The following is a 27,425-nucleotide window of genomic DNA, read 5'->3' as shown; positions in this document are numbered from 1 at the left end:
CAGGGAACGATTGCCAGTGTTCTGAAAGTCACAATGCCTTGGGGGTGCAGTCTGTTTTCATCTGTTGTCCTGAAAACTTAATGGTCTTTCAATCCAAAACCTGTACAGTCCAGTTCTGGAAAATCTGGTGGATAAATTTTCTCCTTCCCACCTGCCTACCCCTCTCCTCACTTTTTTTGCTGTTCTCTTTGAGACTCCTATTAATCAAATATTGGTCCTCATTGATAGTCAGTTCAATTTCATATGCTTTTACTATTGTCCATCTCTTTGATCTATTTGTATGGAAGATTTCCTCCCAACCTGCTACTGAGTTTTGTTTTGTTTTAATTCCCAAAAGCTCTTTTTGGTTCTCTCAGTCTATTTTTTGAATGGTATCCTATTCTTGTTTTATGGTTGTAATATAAATATGTTTTCTTATTTCATTGGGATTACTAATTATTTCTTTTTAAGTTTTCTTCCCCCTGAATAGTCAGTCTTTGCTTCCTCCAAGTTGCTTAAAGTTTTGAATTATACTTTACATGTTTGAGGGTTTCCAGTGATGTCTAGTATTCCTTGGCCATCTATTACTAAAAATGGAAGGCCAAAAAACTGAATATAAGCTCTGAATATTTAAGTGAGGCTTAGTGACTATGAGTATCTTCCACTGGAGTGACCAGGCTATGCTATTAAGTTGGAGAATCTCTGATGTCAGTGTTTGCAGTTGTTTTGCTTTTCTCTAGGGCTAGTCCAATTCTGCTGAAAAAGATCCTCCAATCTCCTGCCTGGAGGGATAAAGCCTGGCTGCTGGCATTAATGGGAGCCATAGAGGGCAAGGTGGCTAGGGGGTCTCAACAGCTAGAATGTATATGTTCATTTGATCTACCTTTCTCTGTACAGTTCCCTTACTTTTAACTGGGCCTGTTGTCCTCCAGTCCAGATACCTTGTATTACCTTCTTCGTATGGCACAACTGGGCCTTCTATTGCTGGCAGGAGTGTAAGTTGGTACAACCATCTTGGAAAAATGTTTGGCAGCCCGTGCTAAAGCTGCTTAAGTGTATACCCTATTCCTTTCCCCAGTACGTATACCAAATAGAAATGAGAGCTTAAGTCTTCCTAAAATGTGCACAGAAATGTCACCATAGCCTTTATTCACAATGGTCAAAAAGTGGAAACAACACAAATATCTACCAACATGTAAATAAACTATGGTATATTCACATAACAAACCACAACACTGCGATGGACAAGAATAAGTTTCTGATATATGCAACAATATGGATCTCAGAGACACCAAAGAATATAAACAGTATGGGTCCATTTATAAACAGTTCAAAGAAGGACAAAGCTAATCTATGTTTAGAGATCAAAACAATGGCTGCCCCTGGTGGTTGGAGTATTGACTGGAAAGGAACACAAGAGAACTTTCAGGGGTGATGGAAATGTTCTGTAACTTGCTTTGGATGATGGTTAGACAGGTACATACATATGTAAAAATTCAGTAATCTGTATGCTTATGACTGTATACTTCACCATTTTAAGTTACACACAACTTAAAAGAATCTTGTAAAAAATTAATTATATACACCAAGGGGGGAAAGCGGCGGGGGTGGGTGGGTGGGATGAACGGGGAGATTGGGACTGACATATATACACTAATATGTATAAAACAGATAACTAATAAGAACCTGCTGTATAAAAAAATAAAATAAAATTCAAATAAAAAAATTAATTATATAAATGTTTTGTTAATAATGAAGTTTAAAATCCCTACTAATCTATCAAGATAAACAATTATCTTCCAAAGCCTAAAATATATAGTCCCAATGATCGCTAGAACTTGAGGTATTATTTTATCAGCATTTAACTATTTAAGTGGGGGGGGGGGGGGTAAGTAGTAACTTAGTGATGTAACGATCACTTTAAGAACAGTCAACACTAAAGTGCAATTTATTGGGAATTCATAACATACTTTTCATTCATATTAAATACAATTAGGACCACACTAGGTACTTACCCTTCTAACCTAACATCTGGTAAAGATCTGTTGAGTGCAATCATCTCACTTGCCATTAAATTGAACTGATTGATTTTAAACATCTCTTTCATCTTTTCTTGATCCTCTTTAGGAATGATGACTGGTTTCCCCATTTCTCCAGGACCTTCATGAGGCTTTTGTACTGGCTCTAGAACTAAGAATAAGGAGGAAACTTAACTAACATTAATTGTATAACAATTGATTCATGTTTCTGTTTAATAACATTTGAGTTTAAACTATGCCCTCAACAACCAGAGCCACTTCTGAGACCATCCTCTCCCAGTCTGTGACACGGCCTAGGGGCTGCCTTGTCCTCCGCTTCCACGCCTCGTCCTGACTCAAGACCTCCTCACTTTGCACCACTCACCTGAACCACTTCATGGCCTTGGCACTCCCATCTCGGATATCCTTACCACATTAATCTCCCTAAAGCATAGCCTTCATTGTGTTATTCTCATGGTCTCCTAGAGGCCAATCTCTTTAATAGGAAATTTAATCTAACTTCCCAAACCCACCACCTGCTGGGCTCTCCACCTCCCACCCCCCGGATCCTCATCCTCCAGTTAAACAGCACCCACTACTTTCCTCCATGTGCCTCATGTCTTCTTGCGTTGGTGCCTTTCCTCACACTGGCCCCCTCCCTTGGCACCTCCTTCCTACCTCTACCTCTAGCAATACCAAACTCACACTTGTCCTTCAAGGCCCAGCTAAAACAGCTTCTCTCCTGCAGCTTTTCTGCATCTCTCTAGAGTGATCATTTACTACTCTTGACTACTACATCATTTTGTCCAGGGCTCTATGTCTCTAATCAATAGTTCTCTCTTATTATGATCGCTAAACCTGCCTATGACACCCTCCCCTAACTAGATTATGATCTCTTTTTTAGCTGGAGTTTTTTGTTCATTCACGTACCTTCTGTGGAGTTTAGCAGTGTTTTATAGGCATTTTATAACTACATGCTAAATTAATATGTGAGTAAAAGTGTTATTCAAAATAAGTCAAAATGAAATCCTAGAACTGACAATAGTAGACATTATAATAAGCATTATGCAAGGTGGAGCATCAAGAAATATAATTCTTGAGAATTTCTTTTATTTTGAATTTCTTTTATGCTTTGAGCTTTTTATTTGTTCAAACATTCATTGTAAACTTCTTTACTTTATTGCACTTAAGTGAGAAAATACAGCCTTCCAACAATAAATATTTAATGAGCACCTACATCATAGCAGCCACTGTGCCAGGCACTGAGGATCAGTGCAGACAACACATTACATGTTCTCTACCCTCATGTGGCTTAAACTTCCTACCTTTTGAAAGGTATTAACATTTCCTTTGTGGGCTAGAAAAATGCTTCATTTTTAAAAATGCTAAGTGGAATGTGTTAAAATTATGTATTCCATATATGTAGATTACATATTTGAAATATATCTAGTAAATAACCTTATTAATGAAAAAAAAAGAAATATAATTCTAATCAGAAGTAATGTTATCTCGTAATATATAGTTGTCCCTCAGTATCCATGGGGGACTGGTTCCAAGATACCCCCCTCACCCCGCCCTGCGGATACCAAAATCCACAGACGCACAAGTCCCTTATATAAAAAGTTGTGGTACGGTCAGGCCTCTATATAACCCATGGATATGGAGGACCGGCTATATCAGTAAAAAGAATAATATTCCTGATCAGCAATTCCCAAATCTTGTTCCTTGCTATATGCTTTTGAGATGTTGAAAAGTGTTCCAAGAAAAATATGTTCTAGAATATATTAAATTTGAAAAAAAACTGTTAAACTTTCCATCTAAGAGGGATGGGTAGAAAATGAGGTGAGGATAAGAATGGGATGAAAATATCTGTTTTGTACATTACTTGTTTATTTTTAAAGCTGAAAGTTTTATTCTCCTACAGTTTGTTTTTTAGGCATCCCCGAAAGTCTCTGGACAAAAATGAAGATATCAAGGCAGTAGACAACAAACCAGCTCATTTCAGCCAAGCTTCATCTGCCCAAGAACAGCTCTAGTTGGTAAAGCTGACCTATAGGATGACTGTTCAGATGGGGTACAAAGGAACCTACCAATACCAGAGCTGCAGAATATTATTCACTGTGTCCTCAAAAACTCTGTCTAGAATATAAAATCTATTCTAGAGGACTATCAAGGAAAAAAATGGTGGATAATAACTTTCCCCATTCTCAGAATGAACTGTGATTCCAAGAAGAAAGTTAAAATATTAGGAAATAACTTAAATTATAGGAAACTCTTATAACACAATTTTTAAAAACAAATCCCGCCTAATTTTTGTCAAGTAAGCTCTTTAAATATAAGAATTAAAAATTTTCAGTGACAAAAATTTCCAATGCCAAGTGTAATAAAAACTGTAAGTACAGAAGTATAATGCCCATATAAGCTTTTAAAACTTTAAATATCATAAATTATAAAACTCTCAAGAGTCAATTCTTACTTACCTGTCTCTGAAAATAAAGAGTAATTAACAGATTTGGGGGTTGGGACATTCACGGGTCAATATAAAGCAGCGGAGTTCTAGAGGTAACAGTTATTTTATCTGCATGGCACAGATAACCTGAAGAGCAGGTGGGAGACATCTAGTGACCCTGATTATAAATATCCTTCAGTTACCTTGCCCTATTTTAGCATAAGATGATGCTTTAAAGAAAAGTTATAATGGAAACATTTTCACACTACTCAGTTTTTTAATTGAGTATTAAGTTATACAGAACACCATCTATAACATATTTTTGCTGGGGGCAGGGTGGGGTAGATCCTGAATCTGATCAAGCCTCTGGATTTACTTACCAATTCACACGAAATATAGGGGACAGAGGAAATGATAAAAAAACATTAAAGGGATGCAAATCCTGACTGTGGGAAACTGGAGAAAACAAAAAAAACCATTTCTTCTTCTTCAACAACAACCAAAAACGGGGGGTGGGGAGGACAAAAAGAAAGAGGTATCCATGTATCTATGCCACAAGACTAGCTTTGAGTTGATAACTGTTGAAGCCAGATGATGGGTATATGGGAGATCAATTTTCTATTTTTCTCTACTTTTGTTTATGTTTGGAAATTTTCCATGAGGACTGGGGGGAGCATGAAGGAGCACTCAAGAATTATTACTTTAAGAACCAGTAAGTATAAACTTGATTGCTTACAGCCTAAAAGACTGTATGACCAGAAAGTTAAAATCCTGCCCCATCACAGTGAAGTAAAACTCTAGCCTTGAGGTCTTAAAGAATTGGGCAAAACTGTTCAACATATAAAATCCTCCTGGCTGCAATATTTTACAAATTTGGTCACCTGGTACTTACTAATAATCTAAATATCTGGTATAATACCTACATTATATACTTTAACCTACTGATACACATGCGATCTCAGAGCCGCATTTAAAATGACCATTAATCAAAAGTTATATGACTACTGCATGACTTACAGAATCCACCACAATACTCTAATTTAGAAATTATAATATCCTGAAGAATTACACCAACCAGTAAACTAATTTTCTCTGGCAAAGATGCCAGGATAAAATGCAACTAGCTAGTGAATATTTTTACTACTAATGCACTTGCAGTATTAAAAAGCAACTAACAAAGAAGATAGTAAGCATTAACTTTCCTTGTATTCTACTTACCAGTCTTTCATGTAAATTAAAAAAGAGTTCAGTGAAACTTGTTTGAAAGCAAATGAAATGGGTTTGGATATTATCATTTCCCAAACTGAAAAACAAACTTTCGTTGCCATAAAATTTTATAGGCAGATCATTTCTAAAAATCAAATCAGCTTTGACAAGGGGGTGACTAAGGTGTTATTCCAAAGTATTATGTGAGAACAAACATTTTATCATACACTTTAGTTAAACTTCATTTACATGACAATGTAGAGAAGTTTCATGTTTTAGAAAATTTAATTTTCGAAAAAACTGTAGGTTCACTCTGAATGCTGCCAAATAAGATTCACATATACAAACCACATGACATACCTATGAATGTGTTTTAATAAATCTTACAAATTTCTAATTTGTATTTTTCTCATGGAAGTGGAATAAGGAGGTATAAAGTTACATGATACCCATTCGGGGAAGATGGGGAAGATAAAAGGCTAAAATCATTTCTCCCAAACAATTTTCTTATCTTATTATACAACTATCTTTACTATTTTTATGCACTATATTTCACTTATTCCAAAATATTTTTTCCCATATTTTAACATCTCTGAAATTGGGATGTGGCTTACAATGACAACTGAAATGTTTTTGCTTTCTTAGTGTACATAATATGTATTCTAGAAACAAAGCAAATTACCTCATTTTTTTAACGTCAAAATATTATTGCATGTAACTAAATTCATTGATAACTCTCTGCTACCTCAACACCTGTCAGTTTCAACCTTCATTCCAATTTTATATTCAATTCATTTGTAATGTGTTCAAATAAAACTCTAAGCACACTAAAAGTCTGTAATAAAGAGTTTCTGAAAGCCTTTACTAACAATATTTTTAAGTTTTTAATCATCAGAAGTTTCTTCTATAAAATATGTTCTCAAACTTTTCCTACTGTTTGACAACTGAAATAATTCTAGCAGAAGCACATGAAAACTTGAATAATCAACATTTTAATAATCTGAAAATCAAGTACAGTGCTGGCACAAAGGATTAATTCCTACTTGAAATTGCATCTGTAAAAATAGTGAATAGTCTATGCAACATCCAAATCCCTAAATTGAATGAATGAGTTAATTCTAAAAAGCAGAAGAGTTGCAAAAATATTCCCAAGACATAACCCACACTAACCCTGTTTTTTCAAAGGGAATCTAATCTAATTCTCTAGCAACAGAAGAATTTTGCCATTCTCAGTCTGGGGTATAAAATACAAGTATAAAACTATGAGAGAGAACTGCTCAGGAAAATAAAATAAAACAAAACAAAACAAAACCAACCCTCTGAAACACCAAAGACTGGCCTGTTGTTACCTGACGCAGGCAAGTAACAAGTAAATGTAAGAATCCTAGAAAACTAAATATATCAACGATAATCTTATAAGCATTATCATAAGGATAATGAATCCATTTTGCTTAAAAATAGGACACCTTTTTGCACACAATAGTATAAAGAACAGAATTTGGTAAATTTTACCAAATTGGCACTGTAAAGCAGTTCAAAGAAGTTCAGAAATGAGGTCCTTACAATACTGAGTCAATTGCTCTGGAGTGTTGTATCTGCTCATTGTTTTTTTTGCTTTTTTGTTTTGATTTGGTTTTTCAAATGCCATAGAAAACGAATATCCTGGAGACCTTATGTGTTCTATCAAAAGAGACCTACATTCCTCTAGGTCACTGACTGTACTTGCTAATTCCACTAAGAAGGTCCACATCCTTGGTGCCATCACCTATCAACCCTCTCCCAACAATTTTAGAGAAAGATCTGTTCAGTGGCACCACAATTCCTCAGCAGCCTTATGTTGAGAGCCTTAACAACCTTAGGCCTCGGATGCTACTTGAGACCTCTCAGCACCCACTGCACTGAAACTTCACATCAGAGCAGATTTTTCAAACTGTTCTTGCTTAGCATCAATTGTCCCCCTTCCCTAAATCATTTCCTCGCTCTTTGCCTTCAATCCCTTAAGGCTACATGGAGCACAGTTTGAAAAAGTGGATGCTCTAGGGCCCCATCTGGAACCGCTGGCCTCTCCAAGTCTCTCCCTTCAGCTATTAACTCACGTCTTGGCTTACTGCTCAGTGCTTCTCTCATCCTTCCGCTGCTCACGTCCTTCTCAGTCTGTCCCACTCAACACCCTGATGCCCCCAGGCCATTATAAAGCTTCTATCAATACATCGTCTTGTCTCAACAGGGGCCCCATCTACCAGACTTAAATCCGGCTCTTCCCCAGAGCCCACTAACCTCACAACCCTCAACAACTTTCATTCTCCGTCTCCCAGGAGGTAACGATGCTCTCTCATAGCTCTACATTGTTACTTTCAGACCATTTCTCCTTTACTTCGTACTTCTGTACTTTGTATGAAAGCTACTCCTTTTCTTTGATGCTCATGCTACTAGTGGTTTTCCAAAACTGTATTAACCTTAGAATCCTCTTCAAGGATAATCTTTTTCTTCTGGTTGATACCACACTGTCTCATCTGCTGAGAACTGGCTCTTTCAAGTATTACTTCATTCCTTTATATTTTAAACCTCTCTCTCAACATACATAAAAAATACATACATACATAGAAAACCAACTTTGGCTCCATTCCTTTCTTTTAAACTACTGTACTATCTATCTCTTTGTGTGGAAGCTTCCTAAAAGGATAAGCTACACATCAGTAATATCAAATCCACTGGCACTGAAATGGCACTTGCTAGGGTCACAAGAAACCCCCTGTTGGGAAACACATCAGAACCACTTCTTCATCTCAGGTAAAATCTCTGAACAAACATCACTCCTGGATTTCCATACCCCACTCCCTCTGGCTTCTCCTCCTACTCTGACTTCCAGAAGCCTTATTTCCCTTTGCTGACCCTCCATGATCCTCTCCAACACTGGCCTGTCTCTTCCAACATCCACACACTGCTGGGGCCCACACTGCCGCCCCCGTGCTCTACCCCAGCCACCCTCTGCTGCCGAACATCCCTCCCAACACCTCCACGTGAAATGCTCCAAACGCAACTCATCCTTCTGCCTTCTCACCAAAGCCACTCCGCCTCTGGGGGCCCCACGTCGTGTCAATTCATCCAAAGCGGAAGACCTGAGAATCATCTTCGACTTTTCACTTTCCGTTATTACCTACATTCAGTGACTCCCCATGCTATGTAAATGCCACTATTTACAAACTTCTCATATATTTTACTGCCTCCCATCTCCAGTGTCATTTTAGTGTAGGCCCCAAGAACTTCTCCAAACCTTCCCAGCGGCCTCACAACCAGTCTCTGCTGTCTCATTCCCTGCTAGTATTGGGTGGGCCAAATGGTATGGTTTTTCCCATACGATGGCTCTGGTAGCGCTTAGTTGTCTTTAACTTCATTTGAAACATTTTTGTTAGATTGTACTGTGACAGCTGTCATATCAGCATGCATTAAAAAAAAAAAAAAAAATTGGTGAATTTTTGTGTAGCCATTTTAATACTGAGGACGGAAGAAAAAAAGCAACATTTTCGGCATGTTATGCTTTATTATTACAAGAAAGGTAAAAATGCAACTGAAACACAAAAAAATATTTGTGCAGTGTATGGAGAAGGTGCTGTGACTGATCGAACGTGTCAAAAGTGGTCTGCGAAGTTTCGTGCTGGACGATGCTCCAAGGTCGGGGAGACCAGTTGAAGTTGACAGGGATCAAATCGAGACATTAACTGAGAACAATCAATGTTATATCACATGGGAGACAGCCAACATACTCAAAGTATCCAAATCAAGCGCTGAAATCATTTGCACCAGCTTGGTTATGTAAATCGCTTTGATGTTTGGGTTCCATGTAAATTAAGCGAAAAAAAACCTTGACCGGATTTCTGCATGAGATTCTCTGCTGAAACGTAACGAAACGTTCCGTTTTTAAAACAAATTGTGACAGACGATGAAAAGTGGATACTGTACAATAATGTGGAATGGAAGAGATCGTGGGGCAAGTGAATGAACCACCACCAATCACACCGAAGGCTGGTCTTCATCCAAAGAAGGTGATGTTGTGTATATGGTGGGATTGGAAGGGAGTCCTCTATTATGAGCCCCTTCCAGAAACCAAATGATTAATTCCAACAAGTACTGCTCCCAATTAGACCAACTGAAAGCAGCACTCGACGAAAGGGTCCAGAATTAGTCAAAAGAAAATGCATAATCTTCCATCAGGATTAACGCAAAACCACACGTTTCTTTGATGACCAGGCAAAAACTGTTACAGCTTGGCTGGGAAGTTCTGATTAATCCGCCATATTCACCAGACATTGCACCTTCAGATTTCCATTTCTTTCGGTCTTTACAAAAGTCTCTTAATGGAAAAAATTTCAATCCCCTGGAAGACTGTAAAAGGCACCTGAAACACTTCTTTGCTCAGAAAGATAAAAAGTTTTAGGAAGATGGAATTATGAAGTTGCCTGAAAAATGGCAGAAGGTAGTGGTACAAAACTGTGACTATGTTGTTCAATAAAGTTCTTGGTGAAAATGAAAAATGTGTCTTTTATTTTTATTTAAAAACCGAAGGAACTCGTCTTTTAAACACCAAGCCAATACATCAGCCACGTGACCACCAAACTTCCTTCTGAAAGTCTGGATCCCATCAGGTTACTTATTCCCTTGTTTAAAATCCTTCAGTGGGACTTCCCTGGTGGTCCAGTGGTAAACAATCTGCCTTACAATGCAGGCGACAAAGGTTCCATCCCTGGTCAGGGAACTAAGATCCCACATGCTGCAAGGCAACTAAGCCCGCAAGCCACAACTACTGAGCTCGCGGGCCTCAACCAGAAAGCCTGCATGCCACAAACTACAGAGCCCACGCGCCTTGGAGCCTGTGCACCACAACTAGAGAGAAGCCCGTGCGCCGCAACAAAGAGCCCGTGTGCCGCAACAAAAGATCCCACGTGCCGCAACTAAGACCTGACGCAGCCAAAAAAATCCTTCAATGTCATGCCTCACCTACAGGATTCAGTCCAAAACCCTTAGCATGTCATAAAAGGCCTCCTGTGATGTGGCCTCTGCTAACCTCCCAGCTTCATCCCGTTCTCTTTCCTCACATTCTCCTATCCATCAACTCTGTCTCTCACTTGCTTATCTTGCACATGCTTCTCTCCTTTGCTTGGAAGGTATTCCCCTCAACCATCAAACCTAACAAACACCTGTTCACCCTGATACTACAGCTTGAGCATTACACTTCCTTGTTGCACCTTCTCAGATGCCCCACGGTGTTCCTTCCTCCTGCTCTCATGCACATCTCTAGTAGGCTATCTAGCATATCACTACTTTACCATATTCTTTCCCTCCTGTTGGATTGGGATTCTCCAAAGGGAGGAACTTTTTTGTATTGTTGAAGTGTATGTCACTAGCACGTAGCACACTGCCCAGCACATATCAGAGTTTAAAAAACACTCACTAAGTGTGTCTTCACCTACTACAGCAGTCCCAGTCTGTCTTACTTCTCATGCCTTTGCATTTAAGACAGAACACCATGAGCTCCCTCTATAAATGGCAATGAATTAAGGTGGAGTAAGGGGAAAGTTAATCTGTTCCATTTGGTAAAAGAATTATGTTAGTTTCTTACTGGTGAATGGCAATACCTTTGATTTGATTTAAATGTTGACAGAGTTATAGCTCTAACAACAGTTAAGGAGGTAGTGTCTTGTCACCCAACAAACTTACTAAACAGCAGGGCCATAAAGGAAACCAGGAAAGTCAACAAATTAATAGGCAAAAAAATTATGGGGAAGGTGAAAATTAAAAAGTCAGGGGTTAGCCTAGGTATTACTAAAGTCCAGTGTTAGCAACTGAGACTAATTTGAGGCAGATTTCCCATGAAATAAACAGAACTGGTTACACAATCCCATCTGTAAAAATTACAATAAGTAGGCACACTTACCAGTACAAATAAATAATTTTAGATTATAAATTTTAAGGGACCAGGTGCTTTCATTATAAAAGTGCAAGATATTTAAATGTGGCTATATATTCAAATAAAGCAGTAATCATTTACATATAATTCCTAAAAATAGAATTACTGTTTAGCCAGATATTCTATAACTAATCACAGAGAGTTCAGAGCGCAGAATAGCTGAATTACTGATTCACAATGCAAAGTCATTTTCATTTTGTTAAAAAAATAAATAAAAGGCAGCATTTGTTTTTTAGTTTAAACACAGAGTCTAAAACTGAATTTTTCAGGTGTCCTCTGTCAAAAATGTCAGTACTTCCAAACTAGATGCTTCATATTTGTGTTTCCTTCCTTTTCCATATCAGATACTGCAGTGTTCTCACTGCAGCCCAGATTTTATAGCCTGATCTTTTCATAAGTTCTCCCTAAAAGTGCAAACTGGAGCTATCTACAGCATTAACAAAACAAACTCACCAGACCACATCTACCTAAAATGACTTCTTCCCTTAGGACTGAGATGGGAAGGCTGGAGAACTCTCTCATACTTGATAATGCAATTTTAACGCTCCACTCAGCATTATGACACTAGACTAATCTCCTGTACAATTTTGGTAGTTCCAGCTATGAGATTCCCTACAGTATTTATATAACTTCCAGAAAATTCACTACGTTTAACATTGAACAAACAAATTGACTTTAGCAATTCTATACAGGATACTTTAATACTTTTAACTGTTAGAAGAACCCACTGGAGAACTGATGGAACTATGATCATCATATATAGGAAGCCAGGGATTACTATTAATCTAAAAATGTTAAAATTTTATAGTTTCCAAATTAGTTAGTACAAACAAGTGACATATATATCAAAACAGGTCCACTATTATAAAATGTCACTCACCATCCCCAGCAGGAAGTCCTCTCTCTTTTTTTTCATCACATTTGTTGCATTCACTGAAGTAAAGCAGCAGGAACATATCCAAGAGTACCCAAATCAAGGAGGTGGCTAGGACCACCTTGCAATATGCAAATTTTCTCATGGCACTTTAAGTCAAATGCAAAATTTTAAAATATATATATATATAAATATACAAAGATCATGAAAATTATTCCAATCCAGTTTCATCAGAAATCACGTTCATAACCTATAGAAAAAGAAAAAAGATTAACTTAAAAATTCAGAACCTAAAAAAGAACCAATGGATTAATTCAATATGAATATGAAATTTTACTACAAAGAATAAGTTTTAAAATCAGACTTGAAAGAATACATGTAAAATATATAAAAATAGTAACAAGAACATGCAAATAACTCCTACAAATCAATATACACAATCCAATAGAAAAATGGGTAAAGGATGTAAACAAGCACTTTGCAGAAAGGAAACCTGAATAGCCAATAAACAAGTGAAAAGGTGCTCGATTCATTACAATGAGGAAAATTCAAATTAAAACAGTGAGCTACTATCTTATATCCATCAAACACATGGGGCTTAACTGCCTTCTATTCAATTGCCCTATTAAACACTAAAGCAAAAGCTAAGCCATTAACTGCCACAGGAGTTTAAGAAACCAGTAATTCCCAGTCCATTTTAACCACTCACATTCAGTTCCCACGGTCCAAGGATTTATATGAGTTCTCCTAGTACTTTTCTAGAGCAGTTTAATTGGAATGATTCTTATCCCTCTGTCCCACTGAATCCCATTCTAAAAATGCTAGTCACCAGCCGTTCACAAACAAGACTCATGGAAAGTATAACAGAAAAGAAAAGGATATCGAAACATCTGAGCCCTAGTCCTGGCTCTGACAGTAATTTTACAGACTTCCCTGATGTTTAGTTTCTATCCACCCCCCCACCCCCAATCTGTTAAAATATCATGAGAAAATGACTGGAGGAACTGTCCTTTGGGATAGCTAGACCAGAAACACTTCTGGCACATACGGCACTCATCTGGGGGAGCTCTGGAGCAGTCCGAGGGACCTCAGAGAGGTAAGGAGTCATCCCACCGAGCCGCTGACATCAAGGCTCAAAGGTCTGTGTCACTGCTGATCAGGAGACAGATGAGCCAAGTGCATTCAGGGGAGTGGTTGGAAGAAACACACACTGGGCACAGGTGAAAGCCAATGAGCAGATGCTCTGAAGGGCTGGGCTGATGGGCAGCATAGCAGCTTCTTACAAGGGCAGTTTTATGTAGCATGTTCCATGGTGGACAGTAGAGATGTCTCTACCTAAACAATCCAGGGCAGGCCAGAGAGTTTATTTATGAAAAAGATACAATAGTTCTTTCCTACTTCACAAGGTGGCTAAACAGCAACCTGAAAAGCACCCCAAAATACCAAGTAATACTTATAAATGTAAAGTATTATTTCTGTTCATCTCTCTGGGGACTTTGTTCTCTTGCCTATTGGCCTCCTTTCATCAAACCAACACTCCCTGACTGCACAGTGAGAACAGGGATGCTACTGTCATATTCTTGCCTCAAAATCATACTTACTCAATATCTGTCACATGCAGTGAGCAACAACTGACATCTGTGGTGACTAGGGTGAGGGGAAGAGCAAAAGCATTATAATGCACAGTGTCACGGAGCAACAGTTCTCTCCAGGGAAGCGAGATACATATTATATATGTATATATTTCAAGCCACTTTACAGGAAAGGCTACCTCTTTTGGTCACTGGCAAAGCAAGCAGTCGAACTGCCAGAGCAATAGCTGGGATTCAAATGTAGTTTTGTGTTCTCTAAAATCTGCTGATTGTTATTTTTTTCAATGCTTACAGCCCAGAACACTTAAATGTAAATCTTTATAACTCTGTACTCATTCCTATTTAATCTTTCCAAGGCAGCAAAATTAGATTCTAAAAGTGAAGATGAAATGCAGTGGGTGTGTGTGTATTTGGGAGAGCGGTACAGAGAAAGCAGGAGGTGTAGAGAGAAAGGAGGATAAAGGAGAGGCAAAAACATCTTTGAGACCTTGAGTTATGCAGAGATTCCTTAGATGGTAACAATAAAATGCACAAATCATTTTAAAAGATTGATAAGTTGGACTTTATAATTAAAATCTGCTCTTCAAAAGACAGTTAAAAAAATAAAAAACAAGTCACATATTGGGAGAAAATATTTACAAATTATGTATCTGATAATTACTTGTATCCAGACCATATAAAGAACTCTCCAAATACAATTTTTAAAAATCCTGATCCAATACAATGGGCAAAAGGTTTGAACTGTTGCTTTACCAAAACAGTGATACAGGTGGCAAAAGAGCACAAGAAAAGATGTTCAACATCATTAGCTATTAGGGAACTGCAAGTTAAGACCACAATGAAACACCACTATGCACCAATATAAACAGTGAAAGGAAAAAAGAAAACTACCAAGTGCTATCAAGGAACTGCTGCAACTGGACCTCTAATACATTGCCAGTGGAATGCACAATGGTACAGTCTCTCTGGAAAACAGTTCGGCAGTTTCTTCCCACAAGAATCTGCAATTCCATTCCTAGCTATTTACTTAAGAGAAAGGAAAACGTACGTCTACACAAAGGCTTGTACACAAATCTTTATAGCAGCTTAATCATAATCATCAAAATCTGGAAACAATCCAAATGTCCATCACCTGGTTAATGGATAAACAAATTGTGGTACACCAAACAGTGAAATACTACTACCCAGAAATCCAGCAATCAAAAAGAACTCTTGATATATATGCAATAATACTGACGAATCTCAAAAGCTTTATGCTAAGTGAAAGTGGTCAGTCACAAAAGGCTGCATACTGTATACTGTATGATTCCATTTATATGAGACAAATCAGATCAGTGGTTGCCAGGGGCTGTGGAAAAGTAGAGGACTGCTCTCAAAGGGCCGTGAAGGAACTTGTGATAATGAAAACATTCCACCTCTTGCTTGTGGTGGCGGCAGTCATTTTGTCCAAACTGGTACGACTACACCTAAAAGGGTGAATTTTACTGTACACAGATAAATACAGGGGAGGTGAGGATCCTTCAAAGAAACAATTCCAATTTTAGGAGAAAAACTGTTGTGTATTTCTTCAAGTGATACATACCAGAATTTATCTTGGAAATTATTAAAAGCTCAGAGTTTCTGTCTCAACCACAATAGATTAAAACCTTCCATGTGAAATGCATTTAACTCCTTAATTATTTTAGAAGGTATAAAATCTGAATTAATGTCAAAGTACAGTGATCAATTATATCAGTAAACTTCTGGTTCTATCCTACGTGTCATATGCCAAGTTTTTCCAAAGGTTGATCAGTATTTTCTAGGGCTAGATAATTATTTTCTCTTACTCCATATACTTCTAGCCAAGGCTCTCCAGAAATTTCAAGCCTAAAAAGAGAGTCTCAGCTCAAAAGCAGCTTTGGAGAAAATAGAAGCATCATTCTCTTGGACCTAAAACTTCAGTCTTCTGAGTATGTTAAGGTGCTTATCTCCCCTCTCCCAAGAACACTGAATTCTCAGGCACCTACACCTAGAATCACTAATTTTGCACTGTACTGACCAGGCAGAGGTATGATATGAGACCCTTCAATAGATCTATTCATTTAATTTGTAGCTGAAATTTCTGCCAGAAAAACTAAGAAGACTTAAAAAAATGATATTTATCCTCTAACATTGTAAAGAGAAGCAAGATTATTTTATTTACTAATTATATATTCCATTTGCTCTATTTCTCAGAACTATAATGAAACCTATTCATTCACTTATTATTATTTCATACATTCAAAACACACAAACTCAGTAAATGTAGGGAATGTGTCAAATGCAAGGAATACAAACGTGAACAAAATATTCCTTCCCTTACGAAGTTTAGAGTTGGCTCCAGGAAAGCAGGCATTAGTCGAACACTCACATAAACGTGAAATTTCAATCGTGATTACTGTTTTGGAGGGAGGTACACAGCACTATACACATCTGTAACAGAGATCTGACTTTGTCAAAAAGGCTTCCCTGAGGAAAACATGATTTGAAGAGAAAATGAGCATCTGGGGCAGTGAGTAGCAAGGATTCTATAGCAGGAAGGAGCCCAACACTCAAAGGCCAGTGGATCAAAGACAAAAGAGGTGAAAACTGTGATTGCGACAAAGCTGGAGCTGGATAAAAGTGGGCAGATTCAAGAGGTATTAAGGGACAAACTCAAGGGGATTTAAGGATGAGTCAGGTGGGGGTACAGAGGAGGAAATCCTGGCCTATACAAGTGGATGCAGAGTGTTGCCAGTCACAGAAACAGGGACCGGTAAAAGAGGACCAATTTTTGGAAAGGAGGAAAAGATGGGAAGAAATGTAAGTTTGACTTTGGACATGCTGAGTATGAGGTACCTCTGATACCCTCAAAGAGATGTTAACCACAGCTGAGGACACAAAAGTTTGAGGCTCAAAGTGGGGTTCTCTGTATATCTCTGTAAGATATACAGATAGAGGCCCCTGCTCTTGTGCAACTTTGTAGGGGCAGACAGACTAAAAAAAAATCAATACATGAAATAATTTTTGTGGAGTGTAATTTCCCTCCTAAAGTGTGGGCTGGACTTAGGGACTTGCTTCTAACCAATAGAATATGGTGGAAGTAATGATGTGTGATTTCAAGACTAGTCATAAAGCACAGTTCTTCCCAGCTCTCTCTCAGATCACACACTCTGGGGAAAGCCAGCACCATGTCAGAAGGACACTCAAGCATCCCTATAAAGAGGTCCATGTGCTGAGAAACTGAAACCTCCTGCCAACAAAGAGTACTCTCTTGCGAGGCATGGAAGTGAACCATTTTGGAAGCAGACCCAGTCAAGCCTTCATCTTGACTGTAACGTCATATAAGATCCTGAGTCAATACCACCTTGCTAAGCTACTCCTGCATTCCTGACCCAAAGAAAATATGAGATAATAAGTGTTTATTGTTTAAAGCCATTAAGTTTTGAGGCAGTTAGGTAGTTCATTACTCATCAATAGAGAACTTCAACAGAAAACTAGGACTAGAAAGGAAATTCTTTAACTTATAGCAAACATATTTAATGATGGGATTCCCAATGCATTTCTGTAACATTGTAAATAAGAAAAGTTATGCATCCTCACTCCAATCTGATATTGTACTGGAGGTCTAAACAATAAGACAAGAAAAGGAATAAGAATTAGGGGATTAAAAAGAGACAAAATTATCTGCAGATGGCATGTCTTCTATATAGGAACTCTAAAAGAAATCAATAAATAAACCATTAGAGCTAATTCATTATTTCATCAAGGTTGCTGAATACAAAGGTGAACATATAACATCAATCATACTTCTTCATGATAATAACTAATTAGAATATATAAAGGAAAACAAATCACATTCAAAGCAGCTATAAAAACGCTAAGGTATTTGGAAATAAACTTAACAAAATATGTGCAAGACATGGAGAAAATTGTGGAGCTTTGTCGAAGGACATAAAAGAACACCTGACTAATGGATAGATGTACCATGTTCAGGAAAAACAAACAAGCAACTTCTTCCCTAAATTAATTTAATTCTAATCAAAACACAAATGAAACCTCTATTATAAAGTAGAAGTAGCTACAGCCGTGAGGTACCCCAAAACAAACCTAAACATGTGTGGAAAATTGGAAATGTGCTACTATAAATCAGAGCAGAAAACTGATAAAGGAACAAACAGCTTTCCAAATGGTAAAAAATAAATTTATATCCTACCATATACCAATAACAAAAGTAAATCTATGAATAGATAATAACTGAAGCCAAAGTTGTCAAAACAAAGTAGCAGCTATTCTGGCCTATTACATTTCTGCCACTGTCTTTGAGTTGTCCAGTGATTATTAATTAAAACAACACTGAAAAGGCTCATTCACTAGCTTAAAAAATGTACCAATTTTGGGCTTCCCTGGTGGCGCAGTGGTTGAGAATCTGCCTGCCGATGCAGGGGACACGGGTTCGAGCCCTGGTCTGGGAAGATCCCACATGCCGCGGAGCAACTAGGCCCGTGAGCCACAACTACTGAGCCTGCGCATCTGGAGCCTGTGCTCCGCAACAAGAGAGGCCGCGATAGTGAGAGGCCCGTGCACCGCGATGAAGAGTGGCCCCCACTTGCCACAACTAGAGAAAGCCCTCACACAGAAACGAAGACCCAACACAGCCAAAAATAAATAAATAAATAAATAAATAATTTTTTTAAAAAAACTCACATTATTTAAAAAAAAAAAAAAAGTACCAATTTTTAGGTATTAGCGTATGTAACAAAATGATGCCCACATTCAATATAAATTTGGATATTCTCTTTTCTTAATTATTTCCCAGGTGTTACCCCAAGTTTAGAGGTTGGTGGAACAAGCTTATCATTTGGGGTATCCAAAGTACAGACTCCTATAAAATTTACTGGCTGAAATGTTTTAATTTAGAGCATTCAGTGTTTGGTATCTTAAGTGGAATGTCAGTTTCCAAGGTGATAAACAGACTTAGCTTCTAGCAATACCTTTAAAAGTGAACATTTTTCCTAGTTACAAAGTAATATATGCTCAATACAAAGAACTTGGCAAACACAGAGAAGTAAAATAAAAGATACAAAGCCATCTATAAACCCCCATCCCAACTAAACACTATTACCAGTGGGATAAGTGCCCTCCCAGTCATTCAGAATAGCTCATAGATATGTCGTTTTAAAGCAAGTTTGTAATGTCTATTTTGACTCAAACATTTTAATGTCTTAAATGTCCCTATCAGGGGGAAAAGAATGGAATGGCTGTGACTATAAAGGGGTAGCAGGAGAGACCTTTGTCATAATGCTGTTGTGATTTTTTTTTAATTACAGTAATACGCTCAACAGACATTTCTAACCTCTCTTTCCACTCCAACCACTGAGTAGCCTAGCCTGTCTTAGGCAACAAATGTCTTAATGGTCACTTCAAAATAGCCCTGATATCCACAAAGCTATGTCAAAATGCCACATATTGTTTTATACTTAAAGAACAAACATAAAATAGACACAAACCGAGATGGCTTCCTGGCTCATGATTCTGACTTGTGCTCTCCCCACCCTCCCCCAAGGATTTCTTCTGGTAACAGACTTAGCCCCCTGGCCACAGGATAGCCAAATGACCTGGCCAGGCCAACCACAGGACCTCACCCCTTGGCTTCCCGAGTCACAGAGCTGGAAGCCTGTGCTCATCTAGCACTGCAGTCAGCTACACTGCCCAACATGTAGAGAAAGCTGACCTGCAGTCCAAGAGGATGAGCCCAGAGGCACACAGGACGAGAGGCAAAGGTGACGGAGTCCCTGACTCTACTTTGGCTTTTGTGAACACCCAGGAATCCTTCTATTAATCCCCTTTTCTGTTTATGACAGTTTGAATTGGGTTCCTAACACACATCTGGGATGGCCACTGGGGGGATGGGGGGGTAGGGGACAGAGGAGACCTACAGGTAAAAATCAAACAGGTTCTGGTCCACTGGTGAGGTTCCCCTCTACTAGTCATAAACAATTATACATTATGAGGCAGACTACACTATTTGAAAAGATACTTTTTAATGCCCCAAATCACAAAAACATATCAAATATCAAAAGTAGGTATAAAACAAATCACAGATATAAAGGATCACAACACAACATACACATGTATCCACCACTCAGTTTAAGAATAAGAGCATCACCTTTAAAGTTCCCTCTCCAATACCATCTCTTCCCTAGCTCCTCAAAGACCACCTCTATTCTGAACTTAACATTCTTTCTTTTCCTGATAGTTTTACCTCACTGTTATCCTTAAAAATGCCTTGTTTACATTTTCTGTTTCTGAACTACTTATAAATGGAAAAATCTGAGACCTGCTTTTCTTCTAACACTACGTTCCTGAGAACCATCCATTTGTTGCGTGTAGTTGCAGTCAGTTCATTTTCACTACTGTCTAATATTCAATTGGCTTATATAATTGTACACTATAAGGCTTACCACACTTTACCCCTTCTACCCTTAATAAACATATGGTTATTTCTAGGTTTCTGTTATTACAAGCAGTACTGCTATGAATATTCCTGAACACATTTTCTGGAACAAACGTGCCAGGGGTCAGCAAGCTTCTTCTGCAAAGGGCCGGATTGTAAACATTTTAGGCTTTGCGGGACATAAGATCTCTACTGCAACCACTCAAATCTGGTGTTGTACCACAAAAGCAGCCATAAGTGATATGTAACCAAGTAAGTGTGACAGTATTCCAATAGAACTTTATTTATGGACACTGAAATTTGAATCTCATGTAATTTTCATATTATAAATTATGAAACATTATTTTTATTTTTTTAACCATTTAAAGATGTTAAAAACCTTTCTTAATTCATGAGTTGTCACACCAACCCTGATCTAGAGTACATACCTAGGGGAATTAGGTCATAGGGTATACATATTTTTAATATGACTAATATGGCAAATTTGTTTTCCCAGGTGTTTGAAACAAATTAGAAAGAAAAATGAGAGCTCTGGATGCGTTATAACCTTGGCAACAGTTATTGATGTCAAACTATTTTATTTTTTTACAATCTGGTAAGTGTGTAGTTATTACCTTAATGTAGTTTTAATCTGCATTTTCCCACCATCTCTGACATTACTGGTCATTCCATTTCCTCTTCTCTAATGTACCTACTGAAGTTTAGTCCATTATTCTATTGGGTGGCATCGTTTTGTCTTTTTCCTATTAGTTTGTGAAGATCTTTATACAGTCTAGATTCTAATCCATGTCAGTTACATGTACTACAAGTAACTTTTCCAGTTTATAGCTTATCTTCTTAACAAGAGGTGTCTTTTATTATTTTATTTTTTTCTTTTTGACTGCGCCACACAGTTTGCGGGATCCTAGTTTCCCAACCAGGGATTGAACCCGGGCCCTAAGCAATGAGAGCTCGGAGTTCTAATCACTGGACTGCCAGGGAATTCCCAAGAGGTGTCTTTTATAGTTTGCATTTTCTATGTCTTAAGAAACTCTTCTCTATCTAGAGATCATTAAAAATAATGTTTTAATGTCTAAAAATTTTAAAGTTTTACCTTTCCAGTTTAAGTAGAGATTCAATGTCATCTTCTTCCATGTGGATAACCAATTGTCCCAGTACTATTTGGGAAAGTTCATCCTCTCCCTAGAAGTGTGCAATGCCAACTTTGTTATAAACCAGGTTTCTGAGGTTCTATGTTCTGTTCCATTGGTCTGTCTATCCCTACACCACATGGCTGTCTTAATTATTACAGCTTTATAATAATTTTTGATACACAGTAAAGCAAGTATTCTCACCTTTCACTACTTGAGAAGGGCCTTGGCTACTTCTGACCCACTGGCCTTCCTTAGCTATGACCACCATTTAATTACTTAAAATGATATTCCATCTACTGCAAAAGAAATCTAGTAGTTAAAAGTGCTTACATGTCTATGGTAGAACAATTCTACTGTTCTGAAAAAATAAACCAATTACAAATTCATAAAGGTCATAAAAAAAGAAGTTGGAGATGAAAAGAGGAATTCAAGAGAAGTCTAAAAGAAAAGTTCTAAAAATGCTTTTCAAAATGACAGCACTATTAAAATAAATGCACAGCACCTAACCTTTATGTCTACTATATTGTTATCCTTAAAAAAATGGCTTCAGTATTTTAGAGTCATAATCATTCCATGCTGTCTGGATATTTATTGAGTCTTAGCCAACTACCTTCTTGATACCATGTCAGACACTGCAGATGGCAGGAGCATGAAGGCAGTGATCCACACCACAGAAGCTGTTATCACACTGTTAAATACCAGTGTGAGAGACACGCCATTCACATTACAAAAGAGAAACATCAACTCAGGAAACCTGGCAGGAAAGAGACATCCAGATAGGGAAGTTTCTAAATAGGTTTTATCAGGCAGTGTTAAGATACTAAACTTTTCTGCAACAAGGTTTTCTTTAAATTTTTTTCTATAGTTGTTTTGTTTCTGTCTCTCCTTTAGCTAAATCCCTTTAAGGGCTTCCCGATGTCCTGTTATTTTGTTCTAAAGAACACTATCTGCAAGACCCATAGGGAGAGTCCGCACTTAAGAAATTCCATGGTCAAATAAATTAGGGAAATGTTACATACTCCATTCGCTGTACATCATTGCACCAAACGTTCTGTGAAGTCCTGCAATAAGGAAAGCTATGTAAGTTTGTTAACTCAGAACTTCTCATATTCAAGCATGGAACCTTCCCCATCTACTTTGTCTTTCTTTTTTGCATAACACAAACCAGGTTTCAAAGAGCAATAAATGAACTAGTAAAGATTGGTTTCAAATCCTGGAACCAGGCAATTTTTAAATTATGGGTTATTTTCTTTCTACAAAACTGTTATTTCTGTAAATCTGCAAATTGCATAAAAAAGAGATCCCATTGTGTTTAAAAGCTTCTCACGAGGCAGACCTTCAGAGAGAGAGAAGGTTAATTTTGTAATATCTTGATTCAACTAATTTAAGTTCATATTTCTGTATTGTTCTTTAACATAACATATACCTGTATATAATACAAGTAATTGTGGACAAAAATGGGAAATCCAAAAGTCACCATTATATAAAACCCTAAAAGAAAAGAATCTACAAACCTCCCCTCAGATAAGTGAAATTTGTAAACTATTTCTACTATCAATTATTTTTTCTAAGTATAGAGTATCATATTATAAAAATATATCATCATTAAATTTTGCATTCAACAAATGCAGCATTATTTCATGTAGAAGTCTGAGAGGAAGAAGTTAACAAAGAGTCCTACCCAGTCCTTGCTAAACCCTGGGGGATGCCTACAGCCATGGCAATGACCCCTGGCCAAACTCTGAGAACTAAACTCCTGGAATGTTCACAGTCACTGGTTAAGGATGTTAGAGGTGATGAGTCAGGATGTACCAGGCTGTCAGCATTGTTTAAAGTAATCATCAAGATTTATGATGTGCACCTGGTATCTGGTCTGGGGCCCTAAGTTTCAGTTGCCATGGCTGGCCACATGGCAGTAGTATGCCTATGTAACCAGCTTCCTATAAGAACTCTGGACTGGAATACTCATGGGCTTCCCTGTCTGACACATCTTGTACGTGTCTCTATCTCTCACAGCTAGAGGGGAAATCATGTCCCTGTGATCCTCACAGAGGGGAGATTTAGAAGTCCGTGCCTGATCTCGCTAGCAATCACCTATATATATCTTTTTCCTGCTGTTCTTGCACGGTAGCCTTTGCTGTAATAAAAACTTAGCCATGAGTACAACATTATGTTGAGTTGTGTCAGTCCTTCCAGCAAATCAAACTAGTGGGCAGTCATGGGACCCTCAAAACAAACACCACTAAAGAATTTCGTTTGCCATAATACCTACTTCTCTCATTACTTTTCAGAAGCTAAATGATCATAAGAACAATATCCTTAAATGAATAAATCAGTGTACAGGATAAAAGCTAAGATGTAAGGCTGAGATTACTGTCCTTAGAAAGGCTTGGTTGCAAGGTTAGCCCTTGGCTGGTGTCTGGGGACTTGAAGGATAAACAGTTCCCTACAACGATATAAAACTTACATTAAATGATAAGTGGGCCTCACTGTGCCTAAACTGTTTATACAAACATTATGCAAAACATCTGTTTTCCTTCTGGGAGCCTGAAATTTTGGTACATGCTAGGTGGAAGATGCCTCCATTACCAGGTCCAATAAAAACATTGGCAGAGTCTAATGAGTTTCCCTGGTTGACAGCACTTCACATGTGTTGTCAAAAGTCATCGTTGGAGGAATTAAGCTCATCCTGTGGGACTCCTCTACTGGGAGAGGATTCTGGGAAGCTAGTGACTAGTCTCCTCCAGACTTCACCCCATGCACTTTTTCCCTTTGCTAATATTGCTGTGTATCCTTTCGCTGCACTAAATCTTAGCCATTATTATGATCATATGCTGAATCCTATGAGCCCTCCTAGCCAGTCACTAAATCTGGGGTTGGTCTTGGGGACACCCAACACAATCAGCATTTTAAAACAGACATGAGGGTCTATTAGGCCAAACGCTGAAATTCAAATTTCAATTCCAAAACGTATTAGTTATGTGATCCTAACAATTGTACTTTATTTGCATAAATGTGGGCCTCTTCATTCCTCTGAATGAGAAAAACATACCCACCTTATAGTCCCTGAATTAAATGAAGTAATGCACAACACACTCATAGTAAACACTCAGTAAATATTAAATAGTATTTCTAGAGGCTCTTTCTTAGGTGAAATGAAAAATCAGGAACCTTTTATATTTGTACTGATGCAATGAGAATTCAAACGGCCATCTGGAGTACTGCAAAGAGAAGCTCAGAGACAAACTTTAACCCTCCATCTCCATAACACTGGTGCTATGAGAGCTTTCCAGTCCACATGACAGGATTATTGGTTGAGCGCAAGCAGGTTAAACCGTATATAATAAGTATCGTTCTATTTCTAAATCTGGTCTTCATTTAGTCTTCAAATTGACCTCCTGAATGAGAAGTGAATGCATGAATATTAACTAGTACTGTGGCTATGCTTGATGGTTATATTTCTCAAATTACTACACTAGGATTTTAGTACAAGCCATTTTCTTGTGTATATGAGGCATAAAGTCCAATGAACATAAGTTTGAACCTACATCACAATAAGAGCAAATCCCAATGTAAAGAGAAGTACAACCCTCAAGTCATTTACTCCCAGCTATCAACTTACCCCAAAGTGGTTTTTCAAATGAATTCATATCCCAAATCCACATGTCCCACATCTCCTGTTGAAAAATAAATTTCCTAAAATCAGTTTATTGCAGAGTAACTCTCTCCTCCCCCCATGACCTCAGCCACCCTCTTCCACTGGACTAGACACCAGCCACCACCTGAGGACAAGAACCAAGTCTTACCAGCTACTTCCCCAATGCTGAGCACAATACCTGGCACAAACTATGTGTTCAGTTAATGTTTATTACATGAATAAGTGAGCCAATGAATAAAGTATTTCTGAGATCCAACACCAAGCTCAGTGGAAATACTGTAAAAAGTATCTCTCCTTCTCTTAGAAATCTATGAGGATATTAACTTCCCAGGTGGGAAGGCCAAGGACACACAGACAGCACCTGTGGCAGATAACTGTTTGTTCCTTATCTCCCACCCCATGTTTTTCACGGCATTAGACCCCTAACTGAATTCAAGTGATCATTCTCTGCTAGACTACCTATTCTTGATTAGTCCAAGTCAACTGTGACTGTTCTACTCCTCTTGCCAGTGTAAGTAACCAAATCTCAACCAATAGGATCTGAGGGGAAATCTATTGGGAAGCATTCAGGAAAAGTTATGCTCTCTCATAGAGATGCTGAAGGAGAAACTATACTTTTCTGGCTTTGGATATTGTTTGCAGAGCACACTTAGAAGTGCTGCAGCCATCTTGAGGTCATGAGGGAAGCCAACATCAACATGCTAAGGATGACAACATGAAAACATGGAAAGCAAAAGGGACCCTGTTTATCATGGGGCCACTAACAGACTAGCCCTGAAATCTCCTAGGTCTGGACTTCTTGTTACCAGAGGGGATAAAGCCCTATTTGTTTAACTGGGTATTCTGCTACTATAGTCAAAAGCATGCCAATACATCACTCTGCAACCTACAATTATTGATTTAGAAAGGCACATATCCTGTGAAGAAAAAAATGAGATGTAAACCAGTGGAGGATCCAAATTAAGGAATCTACTTTTACAGGAGATTGCATAGGAGCAGAATTTCAGTATAAATTTAACAGCTGCAAAATAGAACCTGGTATATAATATGCCCATTCTTAGCATTATTTAAGCTATCACAGAATCACAAATCCCTAATTCATTCAAACTTCAATAAATACCAAGTATGTACAAGACACAAAACTAAGTAGTTTGATGTACATAAATATGAAGAAGGCTCAGTTTCTGCCCTCAATGAGCTTGTAGTTTAGGAGGACAGATAATAAGTTTTTGTGGCACTTTACAATTTACAAAATGCTTTTCTATCTTTGCAACAGGTGCCAAGCTACAAGGAGCTATAGTGCACAAAGGAGAGAACCTGGTGAAGGAGAATGACGGGAACTGGTTTCAATTAGGAAAAGGCAAAAGGATGTTTCAGGTGGACAAAACAATGCGACCTAAAATAGGGAGGCAGGAAAATCAAGGGACATGTCGGGGACAGCAAACAGAAAAACTGGGAGATATGGTTGAAAGGGTGTGTTCAGAACAGGGGAAATCTTGACTCTCACGCTAAGGAGTTCGAAGAGCAATGGTCACGGGAAGTTTTCCCATGTTTTTAATTTTATCTCTGAATACAAATGACAAATCATTACAACAGAACACTGAGGTTTCAGAAAATGTACATCTTTCCTCCCAACCATGAACTGAGATACAAGGAAATACACCGCCACCATCAGCAATGGAAAACCCGAGAGATCCTGGGGAGCAGTTTCTGGCAAGTAAAGGATCCAGCAGAAACCTCCTCCAGGCCAGAGAGTCCCTAAAAGTCTCCAAGGTTTTGTTCTGTATTTTTGCCAGAATACCAACCTTAGCCCTGAGTTCTACAATGCTGCCCTCTTCCCCTCAAATTATCACTCTCTCTCTTTTCTTTCCTTTACCACCTTCTATGCAAGTAGTCTTCATTCTCTGTCTCCAATTTCTCAACTTCTCAACTCAGTGTAGTCTGGCTTCACTTAAATGAAACTGTTTTTGATCAAGTCACTCTAATGTCCTAACTACCAAGACAAGTCTCTTTCTCATACTCCTTCTACTTTATGTCTCAGCCTCTTATTTGCAGAATAGGCAGGCTATAAGTAAAACATAACCTCTTCTTTTCTTG

The 27,425-nt window shown here is 38.1% G+C and overlaps 1 protein-coding gene across 2 annotated transcripts in view; it reads right to left on the bottom strand.

Annotated features, from left to right (window-relative positions):
* GALNT1 (polypeptide N-acetylgalactosaminyltransferase 1) overlaps nucleotides 1-25,347 on the bottom strand; it is an 83,060-nt gene extending 57,713 nt beyond the window's left edge. Inside the window, exons 1-4 of one of the 2 annotated variants that reach the window (XM_036874174.1) lie at nucleotides 25,293-25,342; nucleotides 22,690-22,731; nucleotides 12,498-12,741; nucleotides 1,995-2,169 (exon numbers count right to left, since the gene is read on the bottom strand). In XM_036874174.1, coding sequence (XP_036730069.1) covers nucleotides 1,995-2,169; nucleotides 12,498-12,636 — 314 coding nt within the window. In that variant the 5' untranslated portion in view covers nucleotides 12,637-12,741; nucleotides 22,690-22,731; nucleotides 25,293-25,342. Of the gene's footprint in view, nucleotides 1-1,994; nucleotides 2,170-12,497; nucleotides 12,742-22,689; nucleotides 22,732-25,292 lie in introns of both variants that reach the window. The other variant, XM_036874175.1, reaches the window with a different exon arrangement.
* Nucleotides 25,348-27,425: the final 2,078 nt, after the last annotated feature.

The sequence above is a fragment of the Balaenoptera musculus genome, chromosome 14 (assembly GCF_009873245.2).
Source record: "Balaenoptera musculus isolate JJ_BM4_2016_0621 chromosome 14, mBalMus1.pri.v3, whole genome shotgun sequence".
Lineage (NCBI taxonomy): Eukaryota > Metazoa > Chordata > Mammalia > Artiodactyla > Balaenopteridae > Balaenoptera > Balaenoptera musculus.
This window is presented reverse-complemented; position numbering and strand designations above follow the sequence as displayed.